Genomic DNA, 21976 nt, shown 5'->3' with positions numbered 1-21976 from the left:
ACCCATAGAACAGACCAGGATAGGTCAAGTTACACTACCAATACCCATAAAACAGACAAGGATAGGTCAAGTAACACTACCAATACCCATAGAACAGACAAGGATAGGTCAAGTAACACTACCAATACCCATAGAACAGACAAGGATAGGTCAAGTAACACTACCAATACCCATAGAACAGACAAGGATAGGTCAAGTTACACTACCAATACCCATAGAACAGACAAGGATAGGTCAAGTAACACTACCAATACCCATAGAACAGACAAGGATAGTTCAAGTTACACCACCAATGCACATAGAACAGACAAGGTAGGTCAAGTAACACCACCAATACACATAGAACAGACAAGGATAGGTCAAGTAACATTATCAATACCCATAGAACAGACAAGGATAGGTCAAGTTACATTACCAATACCCATAGAACAGACCGGGATAGGTCAAGTAACACTACCAATACCCATAGAACAGACAAGGTAGGTCAAGTAACACTACCAATACCCATAGAACAGACAAAGATAGGTGAAGTAACATTACCAATACCCATAGAACAGACCAGGATAGGTCAAGTTACACTACCAATACCCATAGAACTGACAAGGATAGGTCAAGTAACACTACCAATACCCATAGAACAGACAAAGATGGGTCCATAGTAGCTTATAGGACCTCAAAGATGTAAAAATTTTCGTTTATATTCACTAGAAACGAAATTTCAAGTTTTGAAGCGAGTTTGTCCAAATATAATAAGAGTGCAGTTGAAACTGTGTTAAGAACATTCTTTGTATGTTAATGGTATATTGAACAGTGTGTGATTATAATATTGATATTTTACTTTAGTACAGATATTCATAGTATATTGAATAGGATGTGATTATGATATTGGTATTTTAAGTACAGTTTAAGTATTTGTAGTGTATTCATCAGATCTCTTCAATATTTTTATCAAGTTCATTATTTCTGACAAATCTTCAAGAAGAGAGATCCAATTTTAAAAAGTTCCAAAAATCAAAAGCAATAGAGAAATCTAATTTTAGAAAGAGAATGTCTGGGTTTTGAAGGGAAAATCTAGGAATAGATATTTAATAAATCGCTAAGAAAAAAAGGTCAGTTAAATAAAATGTGCATGTTTTTCCCATTTAGCAGGAAAAGATGAAACAGATGATGAATTCTATGATGCAGAGGAGAAAGGTGATGAGAATGCACTAGGATCAACTGGTGAGTCTAAGGATTTGAAAGAGGCAGATGACACCGCCAGCAAGGAAGATAGTGAAAGTGAAAAAGAAGGTGAAGAGCCTTTAGATAAAAAAGGTGGTATAAAGAAAGAGGGTACTGTTGACTTAGGTGATGATGAAAACGGAAAAGCTGTAGATGAAAAGGATGAAGATGGAGTGGATAAAACCAATGAAGAAGTTGGTGAAAGTGACAAAAAAGAGGAAGAGGGTGAAAAAGTTTTAGATGAAGACATGAAGGAAGAAAACACAAACATGGATGATAATCAAAAGGAGACTGTGGGGGAACCTGCTGGTGAATTGGTTACTCAGGAACTTCAAAACCTCTCTCTTACAGAAAACACTGATGGACAGGGTAGTAAAGATCACTCTGATGATGGCGATGAAGGTGATGAAGAGGAAACATCTGAGTTAGAGAGTACAACAGGGACAGTGACTGCTGGAGAACTGCCAGAAGACGAGCCTCAGGAAGAAACAGCTGTAGACGCCAAAACAAAGGAATCAGTGGAGGAGGACTCAGTTGAGAAACTTTCATCTGACCCAGCAAATAAATCGCAACAGGATGATGTTTCTGAACCAGTGGAAGAGAACAGTGCAGATGAAAAAGCAAACACAGGTACAAGTAAACTTTTAGATTCTGGAGAGGAGAAGATCGAACAGCTTGATACCAGTGATGTGACTCGGGAGCAAGACACATGTGGGGATTCTGAGGGGAATTCTAGCTTATCGGAACATGGCAAGGAGATAAAAGAAACTGAGAAGTCCTGAAGAATGAGAAAAAGAGGGCAGAAAGTAAAATCTTAAAATCATGGGAATAGATCTAAGGGTTGTTTTATGAAAAATTTGGTTGTGTGAGTATTTTTTTTCTTGTCGTTTTTCTGTTTTTTCGAGTTCTTTTTTTAAAATGACATGCTTTTTGCATCTAAAGGGATATTCTCATAGTAAATCACAGGATTGTTTCCCTGCATATGTCTGTGTGGGAGCAAATGGTTTTATCCTGTGAATTAAAACTTTAGTGTTTCCAAAATAACTGCTGCGGTCAATTTGTTGCAAATTCAGTAAAATCATTTCATTTGTTTTTAGTATCTGGAAGGTCACAAGAAAGAATTTATCAAATTCAGCATCACTGATTAAAATTTTAACACACCATGTTTGCTTCAGTTTGAAAATACCTTTATGAAATATTACGTCTTCTGTGGATAATGCTAGTTTTAATTGCTTGTAAGATTTTAATTATCAAAGTAGCCCCTTTGTGGAAGTAGGATTTTAAGATAGAAAAAGATTGCTTTCTGGAAAAATCTGTTCATATCCTCTGGATTGTAGTAAGTACATTGTAAGTACATTTGATAAGTAGAAGTACGATGTCATTTGTCAGTAACTGTAGTAAGTACATCTTAAGTACATTTGATAAGTTGGAGTACGATGTCATTTGTCAGTATTACATATGGTAAAACTTACATTATATATAAGAGCAGATCATGATTGATATCCAAGTTGACAAATAAATTTAACCTGACTTCCATCTTAATTCTTGATCTATAATCTAAAATCACTTGGGCTTTCAATGTAATGACATTTATTTTGAATCATGAATGTTACAGGTAGACTAGACCTAAACATATCTATATATTGCAACTATGTTCTTTTATCATTACACATATTGAACATTAGTATAGGTGTTGAAAGACAATATAAGAATATTCATTTTATCAAAACATTATATCACTGGGGGAAAAAAATTATTTTGTTAAGATTTTTGCATAATTTTCATTTCATATTTTTTCCCTATTTAACTGCTGGAAATATCCAATATTAATTAAGTCTACTTAGTCTATTTTTAGTCACAACAGCTCTTGACATACATGTGAATAGAATAGCTATTTCAGTCACCTGGTAAGGTATTTTCACATAGACACGGAAAACTGTAATTCTTTGTGCAAATTATATCATATCATCATGTAACATTGTCTTAACAACATAAGCCTTCAGTTTAGATACTGGTTATAAAAACTTGTATTCTGTGCACATGCAGAAAATTTTGTAAGACTTGTGTATTTGTCTTGCTTTTGTTGACACAAATGAAGAAATACATCTCTGAAAGGGGTATACGTATTTTTGCATACCAATTTTAAACTTTACTTTCACTTTAGTTTACACTGAAAAGCCTTTCCTTGCAATTTTTCATTGTGCTGCACAAAGCAAAATAAATATACTAAGAAAAATTAGTAGGACTGTTGTCACTGTAGTCAGAAGTTTGTGTTTTGCCATAATGTTCTAATCAAACCATTTGTGAAAGTTATGCTTTCTTCATTAAGATAAAATGCAGTTTGTTTTTGTTTATAATTTTGTATCATCCATTTTTATCATTCATCAACAACAGATATAAGGAATTTGATATACCAGTCATAGCCAAGCTTCAATCATTACAAAAATATCAATGTATTTATAATTTATAAGACTGTTAAATGATGTTAAAAACTTTATATAACCTAGATTTCCTTCACAATAAGTATGTATAGTGATAGCCTATAAGTAGCTGTGTTGATATGAAGTTTCCTCAGTTTTAGAAAGCCAGAAGACATGTACTTCTTTATTTCTAGGTACTAACTAATATTGAATTTTTATTATTTTTAATACGATTTATTAAGATAGTAATTGATGTAACCCTTAAGAATATATACTTGTATTACAACATTGTACTAGGTTTAAAAGATTGAATAACAAAAACATGTGTTTAAGCAATAGATATCATAATCTACGATTATAAATCTGCCCTTTTGACAGAAAGGAAAGCAAAAAATCTTAATTTAAGGATGTCCCATTAGAATCCAATGCAAACCAGAACTTTTTCACAAAGTCTTACTGAAAAGTGGAGATTTTCACTCATGGGATTTGTGACTGGTGATCTTAATGCTGAATGTTTTTTGAAAACCCTGTTTCCAGTAATCCCCACCGAACTGTCAAACCAGCATCATGGAAACATGTTCTCTATATAGAAGATTTACCATGTTTTGTTAATGTTTATATGCAATGTTGACATGTGTCACTAGTATGTGCTGTGTTGGCACCTGTCATAAATGTTACATGTTCAGTACTGTTGGTGACAACACCCATAATGCAACTTTTACAACAATATTAGTGCTATGCCTACCATTAAGGTGTTTTTTGTTTGGTGCCCTGAGAAAGGAAGTTTGTATAAAGCAATGTTTGAATCAATTAAAATGTTCTTGTTTAAGTATAACTGATTTTTTGGTGTGTGTGTTTTTTAGCCCAAAATCATCTGATGGTGGACTATTCAAATTGTGCTGGTGGTCCTACCATCATATTTCTTTTAATGAATTTTCAAATTTCATATCGTTAAGAGCAAAATGAAAAAAAAGAGGAAGATTGGAAAAGATCCAACTTTGAAGGAACATGTGAAGACCAAGCAATGGTTGGTGTCCAGACCTGGGAGGAAAGGTTATCACTCTTTCTTGTAGGTACTTCATGGATCTTTTCCAAAGGATCTCTCAGGAACAATGGGATTTTGCCCATGCACCAAATAAAATAAAAGTATGTGGTATTTGTAGGCACCTTGAGTGACTACCCATGAAATAGGATTAAAACATTTAAGAGGTCCATAGGGCCTGTGTTGCAACCCATTAGGATTATACTGTTGAAAGCACTTAATTTCACCCATCAAACAGCACTTTAAGTAAAGTACATTGTGGATTTTGTATAGTTTGAGCTGTAGATTTCTAGAATGAAGGTTTTAAGTACTGCATACAATTAAAAACATCACCTCCCTGTATAACGCCAAAAATTACTGGCCAACTTGATGTTATACACTGGAGCTCAGCAGGAAATAAAAATAATACTCTATGATTTATTTTAAAGAAACCCCAGTTTTTGCCAACAAAAATACTCCATAAGCATTGAAGACAGAAGTAGTCGCGAAAATCATGTAAAATAATAACACTGAGCAATTCCGTTATCATTTTAAAGAGTGTAAACTTCAGGTAAATATTTTATTGTAGGGCTCTTAACATAATTGATTTTATCACTCGCTTTAGGAGTTCAGTTCCATGTGATAGCTTCCCGAATGCCTAGTTTGTAATTCATGTAGTCCGTCAATAGGGATTTCGTCCAAGATTTTATTATTGAAATGTAACCGATTGTTATAAACACAACGATCATTTCTCCTACACTTAATGCTGCAACTCACACTAGTCGTTATTTTCTCCGATTTCACCGGAAACGTTAATTTTGGAATGTCTTGCAATATGATTAGTCTAAGGTATACATCGTACGTAATTCGGTGTACACATGACTTGTTCACTAGGCAAGTGGCGAGTATAGAATATCCCAGATTTCTCCAGTACTTCCGGTTATATTGTCATTCAATATTCTATTTCAGATTTAAAATGTCTTCTTAACAGTCGTGCTACAGGTATTTTTAAGTTTTTGTTGCAATCCTAACTATTGAACAAATTACACACGTTTTAAACGCGGGAAAACTGCATCTTCGAAGATCTAGCTCTCAATGTATTAAATACAATGTGTTACATTTACAATAACGGTACAATAACCGACACAACAGGGCTTCTACAATAGATATCCAGTTTTCTTTCATGTTTCAGAAATACGCGTATTTAGTTCAATGGTTAGCTTTACCAAGCTTAAGTATATTTCAAGTTGAGCTCAATTACTATACTTGTATAAAGATTGTGTGAAGACCACATAATTCCACGGCAGCTGTTACAGTTAAACTTTCATTCGAGTTTCTTCGGCTGCGTCTTGTCATCTGGAATTAACAAGATACGTCATTTGTGTGAAAAACATGAATAATTAAGTCGTTAAAATTGAATACATTTTCCTTCAAGATATGGCAAATTGAAAATTTAAATGCATATTGATTATGAATGTAATATTTGAAAACATGCAAGTTAATGAGCAGGTATGGCTTTTTAGAGTGCAAGATATATGAAGGACGAAGAATTCGGATGGTAAACGCACTCCTATTCGGGGGGAAAACAAATATAGAGGGAAACTGACTATAAATTCGCAGATAATAATCATTATGATTTTGTATAATGACAGGTATCTGTTAGGAAACGAATTTCTACCATTTGTGTCATTATGTGTGATTTATATATACCGGTAAACTTTATTTATTGCGAAACAAACTATCGGCTTGTATTAATCACTCTTGATGGCTTCTGGATGGAAGCGCGAGGGGGTCTTGCTGTTGGAGAAAACCGGAGTTGCCGGGGAAATCCCCACGTGGTCTGACAGGTGACTATATTTTTCCACATGCATCCCGGGAATCGAACTGCGGACAACTAGATGAATGGCGAGTACGTTACCACTGAACCACTCGACCACCCGTCGTGTAATTTGTCATACGTCCATCTTCTTTTGGCTAGTTTCAATACGAAGGAAACTTCCATGCTTCATGTACCTCAATACTTTGTGTAAAGTAACAGGAAATCGTATTCGTGAGAAAAGGGTGATTGGCGGAGATTGAATATATTTACAAAACAATCGTGAAAGAGTTTGCATAGTTATTGGAATGAAGAAGACGGTTGGAATCACTGTGCAGAACAATTTCAAATAAACGAAAGAAATATTTGTAGACGCTATGCCTAGTTCGATGTTGGGTGATGTTTTGGCCGGATTGAGTTCCCTGTTTATTGTATTGTCTTAAGTGTTACATAAAATATCATTTATCTCAATCATTGACCCGGACAGAACATATCGGTGTAATATCGGGAAATACGTAACAGAGTGTCAACATATACCGTTTCACACCGCGCCTTAGTAGTTGTGAGGATGTGAAATCTCCAACAACACATACCAACTGGGAATCGAACCCCGGCCACCAGTGTGAAAAGTGACAGCGCCAAGGCGCTACCCGATCATCCTTAGGATACATTATCGGAGTTATCTACCATTTTAAATCGAATGAATGAGTTTTTAGACGTAAATTTATGAATATGAGGTGATGATGAACGATCTGAAAGATGTACACCTCAGGTATGTGTTAGCCCCAGGGTATACGTCACGTATGACGTGACCAACACGGAAGTGTGCCAACTCTACCAAATCAATGTAGGGGTATACTGATACACACAGCTGTGAAATAACGGTACATCGGACAATATTTAGGAACAACACAAAACCGGGTAAGTGGATTTTTGTTCTTTAATTTATATATATATATATATATATATATATATAAGGAGTCATTCTTCATGTCCTTGTCACTCTTTTAAACATAAAAGTCATTTTGATTAATAGAATGGTTGCGATAAAGTTTCTCACGCACCTTGTATGGCTAACATCCCTTTTCGCCATCCTCTGTGACACTTTTCCTGTACATGTATCAACAGTTTCTGATTTAAATATTTTCATTTTATCAAATAAATACAATGGGGATCGGGCACAACTTATATCAAACCCTCCCCCTAAAATAATATACAGCACCTAAATATTTACACAAGATAATATAAATCTATGTCTTGAATAAATTATTTTTGTGACAAAATAGTTAAGGCAGTGATGAGTTGCAAAGAAATAATCGTTTATCATTACTGAAATAATGAACTGTTCAGCCCCTGGTGTATTGTTTCCTGGTGTGTTTGTTCCTTGTAGATGGTCACTGAATTTATTGAAATTGGACAAACAAGACCCAAATTAGTTTGATATCTCATCGGAATTAAACGAACCAGTGACTTTTTGTTTTTCGTTTCAAACATGTTTTATTTCCTCTAATCATCAGCAACAGGAATAGGCACAAATTCTTACAACATTACTTATTGAGCCTTTTCCCAAAACAAATTGAATCTTACATTTACATACGACTTTGTTGATATGAACATGTTCAGCTGTTTCTTTATAACATCATTGCTTGCTACTGTATAATACAAATTATAAATCATTCCGAAAATCGTAGAGATTTCTTAGAGAGCGAAAGATGATGTGTTTTTCCATTACAGTACCCAAAATTCGTAAACATCTTCACGTGAGTGACTTATTATAGCAAACATTACCTTAACGCTGCATGCTCTTTTGTTTTAAACGAAAATTAAGAATCACATTCCTGAAGAAATGGACATTAAAGGTATCTTAAACTTTTATGTGAATTTTCGATTTTTTTTATCCGAGTACCAATTTGATGTTTCGAAACACGTGGTTTGAAGTGTAATAAGTGTGGAAACACTAAAAAAATATCAGTGATAAGCTTGATCGTGATGTGTAGAGCTAATTAAGGAGGTGACGTCACTGACTTGTGACATGTATAGATGATGCACTCGGGGTGAATGGGTACAGAATGACCCAGTAGTACTTGGTGTTATTGTTAACCGTTGTACTTTCTGTTTCTCTACAGTCTATGTTTTTTTTTTGCTTCAGACCATGACATTTTCAACCCTTTGACAAAAATACTTTGCTATATTAATGTAAATTAATGACTATTACTACTTTGATAAAATATACGTTTTCCATTTATTTTTATAACTTTTGATCGTTTTAACGAAGCATGTCTCATTAATGATGTGAATGCGTTGTTGAGTCCTTCACTTGACAACCGTTTCACAAAGCCTCTTAACAAAAGCGGAGGTTTGACATGTGATTTTATCTTAACGGGTTTTCTTTCTCTACCATAGCCATGTCTGGATCCAAAAGTAAAGGATGTATGAAAACAGCCATCATCGTTTTTAATCTCATCGTATTTGTAAGTATATCTTATCTTTATCTTTACAAACCTGTTTTTTTAAGTCTTTCTGATCAATTAAGAAACTTGTAAAATTCCCTTTCTAGCACTTCAGTGTCAGAAACTGATTCTCCTTAGCAATTCGATGAATCGTAGATTTTTTTAAAATCTTATTTTTCAACCCGCTGATTGACAAAGGATATTCTATAAATATATCATTTTTCCGTTCTGTTTCAGATTGCAGGATCTGCAGTGCTGGCACTCGGAATTTATAGTCTAGTTTCGGATTATGGTGCTAAACAGTTATCCTCAGTGCTCGGGAACGATTTGTATCATGATGCTGCCTACGTTTCTATAGCAGCAGGCGCCGCTATAGCGGCTATATCTATGTGTGGCTGTTGTGGTTCCATTAAAGAAAGCAAGTGCATTCTGGGAATGGTATGTGAACTGGACATATTGTGTTTTTCTTCGGTCATATAACCATTTACATTGTATGATCATAATCTTATCAGATTCACCTACAGCCATTTTGTGGTGCCAACAAAATGAAAAACAACACCGTGTAAAGGAAATCACAGACATATTAAAACAATATAATGGATAATCTCTTTCTCACTTTCCATAAGACAACTTGTATGTAATCTTTATAGCATTATGATGTATGAAATAGGCTGGCCCATAAGACACACTGTCTAACTTCCGTATCAATAGACTAGCTGATAAGACCAACTGTCTACCGTCCGTATATTTGGACTGGGCGATAAGATCCACTGTTTACCGTCCGTATATTTAGACTGGGCGATAATATCCTCTGTCTACCGTTCGTATCTTTAGACTGGGCCATAATACCCTCTCTCTATCGTCCGTATCTATAGACAAGCCGATAAGACCAACTGTCTACCGTCCGTATCTATAGATAAGCCGATAAGATCAACTGTCTGCCGTTCCTATCTTTAGACTGGGCGATAATACCCTCTGTCTATCGTCCGTATCTATAGACAAGCCGATAAGACCAACTGTCTACCGTCCGTATCAATAGACAAGCCGATAAACCAACTGTCTACCGTCCGTATCTATAGATAAGCCGATAAGACCAACTGTCTGCCGTTCCTATCTTTAGACTGGACGATAATACCCTCTGTCTATCGTCCGTATCTATAGACAAGCCGATAAGACCAACTGTCTACCGTCCGTATCAATAGACAAGCCGATAAACCAACTGTCTACCGTTCGTATGTTTAGACAGGGCAATAATACCCTCTGACTATCGCCCGTATCTTTAGACTGTCGATACGACCAACTGTCTACCGTCCGTATCTTTAGACTGGGCGATAATACCCTCTGTCTGTTTTCCGTATCTTTAGACTAGCCGATAAAACCACTGTCTATCGTCCGTAACTTTTGACTGCCGATAAGACCCACTGTCTACCGTCCGTATCTATAGACTAGCCGATAAGACCCTCTGTCTACCGTCCGTAGCTATAGTCTGGCCGATTATACCCTCTGCCATGTCCATTGAACGCCTACCCATGTTATAGATGATCGATTATCTATAAGTGATCATGTGATCGATTCCCGGAACTGATAAACGTACTTTTACATTTCATACATGCAAGGTAAATTGGATTTTTTCGACACACTTTTGTTCCTTATACTTGAACAATGACCCGATGACATGAATATCATTTTTACTCGAGACATCATAAGTTTAGCTTTTTTATGATAATTCCTGTGATCTTGCTCTTCGGTCACATGGTTTCTCGCTTTTCCTCAACAACGGTTAATGGAAAACAATGTTTGATCTGTATGGCCTTGACCTTTATTTATGTAGTGATGTGATTGGTTTTTTTCACAATATCTGCTTTAATTTAGTAAACTGTACAGCAGTGTGATATCAATTCTTTGTCGTGAAGCAACCAGGAGAGCTTGAAACCGAGATCACATGTCTAAAATGGCGACTCGTCCGAGACATTTGAGTCAATGTCGTATAATACGCTCTATATGAAGCCCAATATAGCGATAGAAAGAAGTTGTTCGTGCATGGAAAAAGAAAACAGCTTACCATGATAGGATATGCCACACAACATATCAATTTAAAAGCAACATGAGGATGTTTTTCTTGAAGCATATGAAAACTCGTCTGAAACCACGTATGAAATGGGAAATCCCTACATAAGTCTCTACCAACGTATGTATTACATACAACTGTTCTTGTACTCCAGCTAATTTTTTCTTTATCTCATTTTCCAGTACCTGGTATTCATGAGCTTCATCTTTGTCGTGTTACTAACCTCAGCCGTCCTTATCTTCATATTTCTTGGACAAGTAAGTACAAGTGATCAGATTACGGATGTATTTTACAATCATTTACAATAAAATGTACTTCTGTTTCGAAAATATACACTTAAGGCTGTATGGTACCTTACAATGTGATTATTATTTTTTCCGTCTCACCTTCGTCTTTCTGAAAGATACACAATGACATAATTTTAAGTAGATGGTTTCTACTTGGTTTTATTTATCAGTTTAACGAGAGGGGATCATTATATAAAAAGCAAATTAAAGTAGTTTCAGGGTGCATACAGCATTAAATGTAGACTTCGCTAGATCTGATTTCTTTTCACATTTTACTGTTCTATTTTAAACGTTATACTTGTTAATTTTAGTTAACATGTAATTCTCATTCTGTCTTGTATCACTTACCTACGAATAGAGATTGTATAGCAAAACGTTATCAGCTAAATGACCATATATGGAATATACATATGTATAGCTCTCAGTGAAATTCATACTTTATGGGAAACACTTTTTAAATGTGTAGACTAATAGATCAACAATGACTGGTTGGTAATTAATAGAAAAAATGTAATATTACATAATCTATAACAAAGTCTGACAAGTCATTCTCTGTTACTTCTACAGAAACAATATCGTATTATATAATCTATAAAAAAGCGAGACTAATGATTCTCTATAACTTATACAGACATAATGTTAACTTATAAAACAAGACATTTCTCTACCATTTATACATAAATAATGTACTATTATAGTATTTATAACAAAGCGAGACTAGTGATTCTCTATAACTTATATATAATTACAGATCTCCAAGGATGCCAAAATATCAATGACTTCAATTCTGACAGAGCAGTACGGGGTGGATTTAGACGACCGCGCCGACAACAGGGTGGTGACCGATATGTGGAATTTCATGCAGAAACAGGTACACAATAGCAGGAGTTATTCCCCCTACATCGCGTTTTGTCTTCAGCACAGCGCTGCATTGTTTAGTGTCCATAGCTGTCGAACAATGACCTGTAAGCATTCCATGCTGAAATCGTCTTCGTATTTCATAATTTGAAAATCAGATGAGGTTCCTTCATTTGATTACTAGGTCATTGTAAATGACAGTTCATGTTTCGTGAGAAAGCATCATTTCTGTATGAAATATTGATATCTGACGTCACGATCTATTCTGTACGATATAATGACACATTCAACGATTCCTAGTGGCTGTAATTAATAATTGCCTCTCATTTCTGTCACGCTCGCGACGATTTTGATTTTGTCATCATGACTGTAAGTAAGTATCATATTGCCACTGAACAGGACATTGACATATGTAGAAAGGATGTCACAGAAGTGTGTTATACCCTGACTGATAAAACTGTACTAGCTATGATAAATTTACATTGTCACGGCAATCAAAGTCAAAAGTTATCTTAAGGCTCTTGAAATACGATGTTTGTAAAACTAATACCGACAACGAATTAAATACGAGCATACGCGGTCAAGTTGTCATTGTCCAAAAGCGTAAAAGATTACCCAAAGTGTCACTGAAATCTAATGAACAAATTAACAAGCGACAAATATGTTTAAGACAACAAAGGAGGTCGTTAAGACGAAAATTGGTTCTTATCCACAAACATACATCAGTCACAGCGTAAATTTCTACTGTCAAGGCGTAGGAATGCCCCACTAGTTGTCGACCCTAGTTCGCTTCTCTCCCCAAATCTGTACGTAGTCCAGCGTAACTCCACCAAATCTTAAGATGAAAATCCATTGTACAAGTATCAAGTATTCAGAAAAGGATGACGAATTTGGACCATCCTGAACAGGATATATGAAGACACACACACGCACACACACACACACACACACGCACGCACACGCAGTACATCAGAACAGAATTGTTGTGCCCCCTGTAAGTTTGCTAAGAGTTCAGGTGTTATTTGTCATTGTAAAATTCATACAGTGATTTAAATCTTGTTCCTTTTTTTTAACAGTTGCAATGCTGTGGTATATCAGGGGGAGTTAACTCCACCACGTCCTGGGCTGCGTACAAGCTGGAATCGAAGTGGTATGCACAATTTTCAGCTGGTAAGTTCACGAAATGATTTCTTAAAGTGAAAGAACTTCGAAAACTCATGCAGGCATACTATCACTTTCCCCAAAATATTCACCATATAGGCGATTCTTGTGCTGTCATACCACTTTCACTTGGCGACCAGTTACAGTACACTGTCATTTAGCCATTTTCGGACAGTTTTATCCGTGATATTTGTTTTTACCACATGTGGTTTATTGGACTGGTTTGATTTTCATACTTATTTGTCTTCCTAACAGGTGTTCCGTACGTGCCAGAAAGTTGTTGTCGCCCGGAGGGGGACTTGGAGCTGTGTACGGGGATGAGGAAGTTTTCTGGTCCCCCAGGAGTTGATGTCCCACTTCTCCCCGGTACCGGCAGGAATCCGCACATGTATGACACAGTAAGTTATCAACTCATGACGACTTGATGCTAGGTCGACAAGTTGTTTTGTAATTGAAATTCTATCAGTTTTCGTGAATATGTATTTTCGAGGACTCGTTTTTCACAAGCATGCCTCTTGTATAGTTGAGCAACTCTCCCAGTCTAAGTAACGATTGCGTTATGAAACTATAGAGATCAGTTTAATTAACTCCTACAAAACAAAAAATCAATCTGTATCTCTCAAATTTATCACCAATTAATCTGAAGAGCCGAAATCACAAGGACAAGGTGGCTGACTAATTTACTAAATATAGTTTCTCTGTCAGGAGTAATTTATTACTGACGTGCGGTGTATTTCAGTGTGCGTTATTTACAGGGTTGCTATGATGAGGTTGTCCATTATGTACAGAGCCACGCCCTTATCATCGGAGGCGGAGCATTAGCTGCAGTTGTTATCATTGTAAGTATCAAACGGAAGTCTAGTTGATACACCGGAAGTGAGACCGGAAATGTAATTAGCTGAAATAAATCTAGAAGTGGTATAAAATGGAGCTGCATTTAAATTGATCGTGGTAGCATCACGCTCAAAAACTTAAGGTGATTTTTAAATAATTTGAGAGAATTTGATAAAGACTTCAAGTAAGATATTACTTTCAATTTTAAAGCTTATATTTTTAACTTTTTGTTTTATTTATTTAAGTTAGTTTAAAGAGGTTGAGTACAGCACAGAGTTCATGCTAGAGCATGAGAATGGTATCATGAATATTGGCCCAGATCTGTGTAGCACACGCCACTGTAACAGCGCAATCCCCGGGACGCTCCGGTTTCTAGCTGCAATAAGTGTTGATTTTTTGTGGGTTTACTGCTCCTGTCCAGACAATATCCTTTTCAGACGTCATGTAGGATGTTTAATTCAATGCCAGATTCTGTTCTCGGTGATTGCCCAGAAGGTTACATACACTGTATAGAATCCTTTTGTAAACCACTGTGGTATTGTTGATAGATTCTCATTTTATTTCGTCTTGAAATAATTGTATATTTGTGAATTGAGAGACATGACACGGTTTCAATTTCATTTGGAGTGACTTTCCCGTACCTGCATGTAATTGACATAAGTACCTTTGGCATGGTAGGAAATTACCTCGCGATATTTCGGTTAATCAATTGAATTGAAGTAAATACCAAACACTCACACGCAGATGTTTTGTGAAATCAAAATTACATTTTGATTATTTATCTAAATTTATTTTCTGAACGTTGTAATCTAAATGAAATGTAATTAAATAAATACGCCTTTGTGTTTGATTATACATGCTGTTTAAAAGACGTACGTATTTTGCATACCTTTATACTTCAGCAAATACTCCGGCGTAGAGTTATTTCAGTGTTTGATATCTTGTATTTGTGTTTGGTTTTTAAAATAAATAAATACATTGATATCTAGACGAAATCAACAGATAAATCCACTTAGAAACACTTTAATATTGCATGCGTGAAATGTTTACTCAAATGCCGAGAAGGCGTAAGATATCGTCAAAACACTTTACCCCGACATTACTAGACACTTTTATCCCAAACGGTCGACAACCATTTTCTTCTTGCTATTGTTTTGGTCATAACATTTCATTTCTAACAGTTTTCTGTGAACTACTGGCGTGCATCCTCGCGTGTCTTGTCCTATTCGTTCCCGCGATTCTCCCAGGAGTAGGGATTATATTATAGTAGAAACGGAAGATGGGTCTGTGTGGAGCGAAAAGTCCTTATCGGAGAATTCCCGAATAGTCAACGTTTTGGATTTGTAGTCATAACTTGTCATTATAGAGCAAACATATAACTTAATTTTTATCGCTGGAATAATACTACGTATAATTTTATCGCCCGAAAAAAGATACGTTATAATTTTATTTGTGTTACTGACGATCCGCCACATATAGATAAAGTTATTATTTTACCGTCGGTACCGCCCACAATTTTGGAACAAGATAACAATAGATTTCCTTGAAAATTGAAATGTCAGTTTCACACACTCTAATAATATAGAAATATTTAGAGTAAATTATTGAATTCAATGCATTCTAGCAAGACATCTTTCCGTTCATCACTGAAAAAATCCGTCTTTGTTCTCGGTCTCTGTGATTTAGAACAGTAAGCATGTTTTCTGTTTTCAACCGGCTACATGAACACTGAGTCATTGTCATTAGGTCAAATTACCCTTATTCTTTTATGTGTCTTGTGTACAATCATTTGAGATTGCAAGTGGTGCTTGTAGTCCCCAAGGTTCATCGAAACATGAGTAACACACAGTTCAGAATAAACACTCTTCACGTTCTTTGATATCATCCGATATTTAAAAATCTTGCGAATATTTTTTTTCAAAATTACGTTAATGCACCTGCCCATCTAGTTTTTGACACTTTCTATGTTTCATCACTTGAGGACCTTATTTTCACTGAGGAGTCCTAGAAGAATGAAACAGATGTATAATGCAGTTCTGTACAACCCTTAATGGTAAACAGTATATGTGAATTATCTTATCCTTGGCCGTTTAAATATTTGTTTTAATATTACCATTTGATATCATTTCAGCTCTTCGGCATCATTTCCGGTGTGTGTTTGTGCAAAAGAATAAAGTATGATGCGTTCCTCACATAAAACTCCCGGATGTGTCTTGTCACCTCTACCAGACTGAGATAGACGACAAATCAGGTCGAGGAACGTTGTGACAATTTTATAATTTATTTAAATTTATAATTTGATATCCCAATAATCGACTTTGATGTCGATACAAATGCTTTTTAATTTTCTAGTGATGTTACGATTGGAAAATAGCATTGTGCATTGTGTTCACGTTTGTGCCGTTAATATTAGTAGAATATTAGTAGCATTGGACTGTTCTCAATCCTATGAAATCCAGAATTCTAGGAAGTAGTGATAATTAATTGACTTCCTGTTGTTGAATCAGAACAGGAAGAGGAAGTCAAGACATCTCTCAATTCGTGGTCTTAACTTCCTGATTCCAACCTATCGGTTCTTAAAACCTTGCTTATGTCGACTAACATGTTTATATGAAATTTTGAATTCCTACATATTTCGAATAATCTATCTGGAAGTTGTGCACGACTTTTTGAGCTGGTATAATTTCAAGTCGAATCGAAAATTCTCGTTTCTCCATGTTTCATTCACTACCAAAATGAATTTTGACAAAGAGGATTTTGCCGATGTAACTAAACTATCTCCTTCGATGTCACTTATTCGTGCAAGTCGAATTGGGAAATAAAAAGAGTTATAATTTAAATACAACATATATGGCTATATTGGTTTGGAATTAATTTGATCCATTCGCTTTTAACGTTTTCTGTTGCAAATAACATTTATCACAGGGGCCTGGCATTTGATAGATAATTCTTACAGAATATAAATACATTATTAAACATATATACCATTCCTACCACCACGGGATCAGCGAAACACGTCCCTGTGTCACGGCTGGTTCTAATTTAGCTCATTCACCACTGTGAACTACGCCATCTGTTACAAATCACCGATTGTTTCACTGCACGCCTTATCCAACACGCTATGAATAGCAGGGGTCGACATGTAGTAATTAATAGATAATTAATTAGTGCCGGTGTATTACTGTGGTAATACATTTAGGAGATAAACATCGTAGAATGAAACAGATGAGGTGATTCAAAAATCGGAGTGATGTAAATCTATCAAGACAGAACCTGTCACTCTGTCCGAGATCTCAAACTTAAACGAGCTCGGAATTTTAGTGATATGTGACTTTGTATTATTCATACTCTCAAAAACGGTCACTAACTTTACAAGATAATTGTTCGTGCACATTAGGAAAGTGGTGAAATTGTCAGTAACATTCTGTCAGATATATGCTACTGTCTTCGTTTGATTAATTATTTTGTACAAATCTGATTAATTTATAATCATATGTCTGTGAGAGTGTGAATCATTGTGTTATAAAATGATAGTTTATAGACTGTATAAGATACATGTATATAATGAATAAAATATAGCCTTGTCTGATAAGACTTTCTTGTCCAGCTTTATAGGAGTTTCACGTTACATCCGTAAATATGCTAATGAAGGGTCAAAGTATTGTGACATTATTTCCGGTCACAACTCGTTAATCCGAACATTTCGGTACTTTGTACAATAGATTTTTATTAGAGTGGACACATTACTTATTTCGTGGACGAAACGCTTACCTCCACTTGGTGACATTGTTTACAACAAAGTGTGTCATTACATGTTTGAAACATATTTTGGAAAACGATATTGTTTATTTTACGAAATAATCCCAGATCTTTTTCGGGTAAGTGTACGAATCTTTGTCTTCAACATAGCGATGTCCTATACACTGGTGCTTGTCGAAGTGAACAATGAAATCTTAAAATCATGACGTAACATCAAAATCTGCCGAAGGTTAAAGGTCAAATCAATATTGACTATGTGTTGACTGTAATAATGAACGGGATCTATCAGAATCACACTTGACTGGTTTCTCCATATCCTAAAATAATCCACATATGATTGTGTTCTCATTGTCTCGTTATGAATGCATGTATATCGTGGTAGGGTGTCTTATTCACGTGTAAACTCGATTTGACACGTCCAAGGGGAGTGTTGATTGAAATACGAAAAGCAGCGGAGGAAAATGGATGTTTGTATATATTCCGTACTGGGAATTGAAGTACAGAACAATCCACATCGCACGTGAAACTCTTGGTTTCTTCAAGGCTGCTGGAGAGGACGTGTAGATGAACGTGTGTCAGGAAGCCAGGGGTGAAATATGATCTATGATAACATTTCGCAATAGCCTTACCAATGTCTTTTTATGACCACCGTGTACGGTCTGTGAGGAATCAATTGATCTATGATACACAGGTTTATATGAGCGCGGTTTTATACGATGATGTGAGATTCTTTATGATTATGCTAAAACGACATTTGACATTCGTGTTGTTGACATATAACACAAAAAGTTGAAATTAACACTGCTTCCTTGTTTCATCGCGTGCGGGAATTCTAGAGTTGTGAGTATAGAGTATAATGCATATCTCGTAAATTTTGGTCAGTTTTGACACAACATGGTGAGAGCTCACATAAGACCGAACTAATTATACATGTATACACATGTTGACGTGAAGGGAGAGATGTGTTATTAACCGTTCGGGCACCTATAGGAACCGATAGAGAGGCATACAATATGTTACAGGAATGTTAACACGTAGACAACTTGAGCAGACACATGACAAGAAATTACGTGGATACACACATCTAGGGCATCATCATTTTCGACACTGAGAAACAATTCCCATGGCTACGCTAAGTATTGATAAGGGGTTGTGTATATCGTATCTACAAACCTTGTTGGAATATACTTTGTCGCCCTCGGGAAGAAGAGAAAATGGACATCGTATTTAGGATATCATATTTATGACACAGCGGTTATGAGATTAGCAAGTTTTGTTTGATAGTTTGCTCAACACAGTTTTTGCTCAAATAAGTTTGTGCTCAAGTGCTGTGGTGCTTACCTGGATTTGTGCTCTTGTGAGTCTGTATTAATTTTACTTGGTGTTTGCACACTTTTTGCGAAACGTGACGTAATGCCCTCGACACTACCTATGAGCTTATATAAACATATACCAAAAACGCACATCGTGTCCCAGTTCCGATCCCCGTGTCCCGTCACCGTCATTTGTCCTGACCAAGAAGGCGGGGCGTGGATATGTGATTACGCAAGCAAGAACGTGAGATATATTGACCTTAACGGACAGGTCAAGGTCACCATAAGTTACGCCGTCTGCATTAAAGACGTCAACGTTTCCCCAACAACACACAACCTCTGGGCATGTTCGCACGAAGATAACAGCGTCATGGAATGCCCTTCGGAAACACCATCAATCCGTTTCCAAACGGACTACAAGCTATATTGCATATGTATCACTTTGGACGAACATGTTATTGTAGGTATGGAAAAACGTGTGACAAAATACACTACGAATGGTAAAATTGTTCTATCTACAGGAGCAAGCTCGTCATGGAGTTGTCTGCCCATGTTTTGTAGACCAACGCGTTTTAAAGGATCATGTGTGTGTACGCCTCACAGAATTTCAGAGTGTCACATGACCGGAAATGTTGCTGTGGTCGATTTGGATTGGTCGGACGATGGAGGAACTGATAGACCACACGTGCTTGTGATGAATAAGAACTTCCAAGAGTTATTTAGATACCATGGAAACACTCCAAATGATGTGTTTGACTATGAGAGAGGTGAAACAAGTTCGTTTTATCCTTGTGACGCAAGATATGATAATGACGGTTGTCTGGTCATAGGTGATACGGACAGGCGTTGTATCCACCTGTTGACCGGACATGGCCAGTACCTCAGGCTCGTGCATACAGACAGAGTATTTACACGTGCATTGGGTTTGGACGAGTATAACGTGTTGTGGTCGGTGTTCGGTGTGCTTGGGGAGGGAGACGTCAAAATCATGCTGTACAATGTGGACACGTGACATCACGCTATGACGTCACGTTGTGACTTTCAACACCGATGAAAATATCATTCTATCGAGACGGCCTTCTTAATACTTCAATGAATTATGTCAATTCATTGAAATGAACATTGAAATTGAATTGTGTGACATCATCGCTGGAATGTGCCGGAAGTGTCAAGCCTAGTAATTAAAGCTTAAACATTCGGCTTATAAACTTGTGCTTGACGTCGTATTTTTATCAAAGGACATGCTATAAATAGGTACACATAAATGTACCTTCAGTACTTTTCTGTTGTATGGTGCCAATACCGAGAGATATGACGGACTACTACAGATCGTGATGAACACATTCATGTTTTTATGAATGCCATCGGTTACTTTGAGTTGTTTATAAGTCTGTAATATCAAACGTCATGTCACGTGCTGGAATGTTATTGGTTACCTTTCTATGTTGTTAAGGCTATAACCTCAAAGGCCATAATTCACGAAATAAAAGTTTATAACCGGCCATTGGAAAATTATTGGAAACATTCCCGCCATTATTGACTTTAAATTTCCTCTGTTCCATAACCTGTCGTAACTGCGTACCAAGTGAAACACAAAACTGAGGAATACCAATCTAACCTTTGTAGCATTGACATATTTTGGGAAGATAAGTTGGACAGTATAGATAAATGATGCGATCCTTACTGTTAAAAATTGAGGCATTGTAGTCTATTTGATGTCACTGTAAATGACAGTGTAGATATTGATAGAATTAAGAATGGTTTTAAGAGTAATCGTCCTACACAGGTTCTATCATAGTAATTGGATTAGGTAGTTTAGCAGAGAGGGTATTCAGTTTCGGCAGATTTCCCTTGTATTCCGTTTCTACAGATTTCCTTGTAAAATGTTAAAATGTGCATGAAGGTCCTTATTGTATGATGTCCATTCAAGACAAGTTGCACTCTTAGGTGCTGACCTGTGTATTGAGGCCCCTGCGGTGTCCTGAGTATACAAATTTATTCTAAATAATATATTTCATTCACTTTCAGGGCCATAGGATGTAGAGAAGAGATACATTTTACAGTAACCCGTCGATCTGATTTCAGTCTTTAAAATTGGCTGATACATATCATTTTTCTTGTTTTTTTCTAATTTTTACTTATGTCTGTTACAACTGCAGTTTTATTTGAAGTGTTCCGTGTCATTCTTTTCGGTTTCTTTATTATTATTACAAGCTATCATTACTGTTGGTAAGTTTGGTTATATTTCGGCTATTTCCACTAAACATCGTTGTTCATGTTCCTAATGAATATTCATTAGCATTTCCAATATCACGGACGTCAATCACAGGTGATACGTCTAACAATGATGTAACCCAAGTTTATGTCATATCGATTTCGGATCGGAGCAAACTGTCAATCATAGGAGGAGACGTCCGATTTCTGTCTACATTACACCAGTTGATTCCTGCCTTTCATTTCTAATGTAATTATTTGTAAGAGACTCTGAGTGGAAATATTTCTTTCGTTTTTGCTGCCTTTTTGTTTGTTTGTTTTTATGTGTGTTTGTTTGTTTTATCATCAACTCTTTGATTGTATACTTTATCAGACGTCTGAAAGAGTCAAAAATAGTAACCGACAGAAATATTGTGACAATTAAGGGAAATAACTCTTTGATAAAACAATATTTAAACCCGATAAGATAAACGTAGAAGAAGTCTTTAAGTGGAGATGCATTATTTATAAACTCCAAGTATATTGTGTCAGATAGTATACGAATTCTGCCATAA

General features: G+C 36.0%; 2 protein-coding genes across 2 annotated transcripts in view; both read left to right on the top strand.

Moving 5' to 3' along the window:
* LOC132565637 (uncharacterized) overlaps positions 1–4476 on the top strand; it is a 33012-nt gene extending 28536 nt beyond the window's left edge. The window contains exon 15 of the mRNA XM_060230333.1: positions 1147–4476. Coding sequence (XP_060086316.1) covers positions 1147–2003 — 857 coding nt within the window. The 3' untranslated portion in view covers positions 2004–4476. The remainder of the gene's footprint in view (positions 1–1146) is intronic.
* Positions 4477–8883: 4407 nt separating this feature from the next.
* On the top strand, positions 8884–16340 carry LOC132543280 (tetraspanin-18-like). Its single transcript, XM_060206766.1, has 8 exons — positions 8884–8949; positions 9166–9366; positions 11179–11253; positions 12035–12154; positions 13218–13311; positions 13558–13700; positions 14058–14141; positions 16268–16340. The coding sequence occupies exons 1-8, from the start codon at positions 8884–8886 to the stop codon at positions 16331–16333; spliced, it is 849 nt and encodes a 282-aa protein (XP_060062749.1). The 3' UTR covers positions 16334–16340.
* The last annotated feature ends 5636 nt before the right edge of the window (positions 16341–21976 follow it).

The sequence above is a fragment of the Ylistrum balloti genome, unplaced genomic scaffold, assembly GCF_031769215.1.
Source record: "Ylistrum balloti isolate Yb309-2 unplaced genomic scaffold, AGI_CSIRO_Ybal_v1 Utg369578, whole genome shotgun sequence".
NCBI classification, from domain to species: domain Eukaryota; kingdom Metazoa; phylum Mollusca; class Bivalvia; order Pectinida; family Pectinidae; genus Ylistrum; species Ylistrum balloti.
This window is presented reverse-complemented; position numbering and strand designations above follow the sequence as displayed.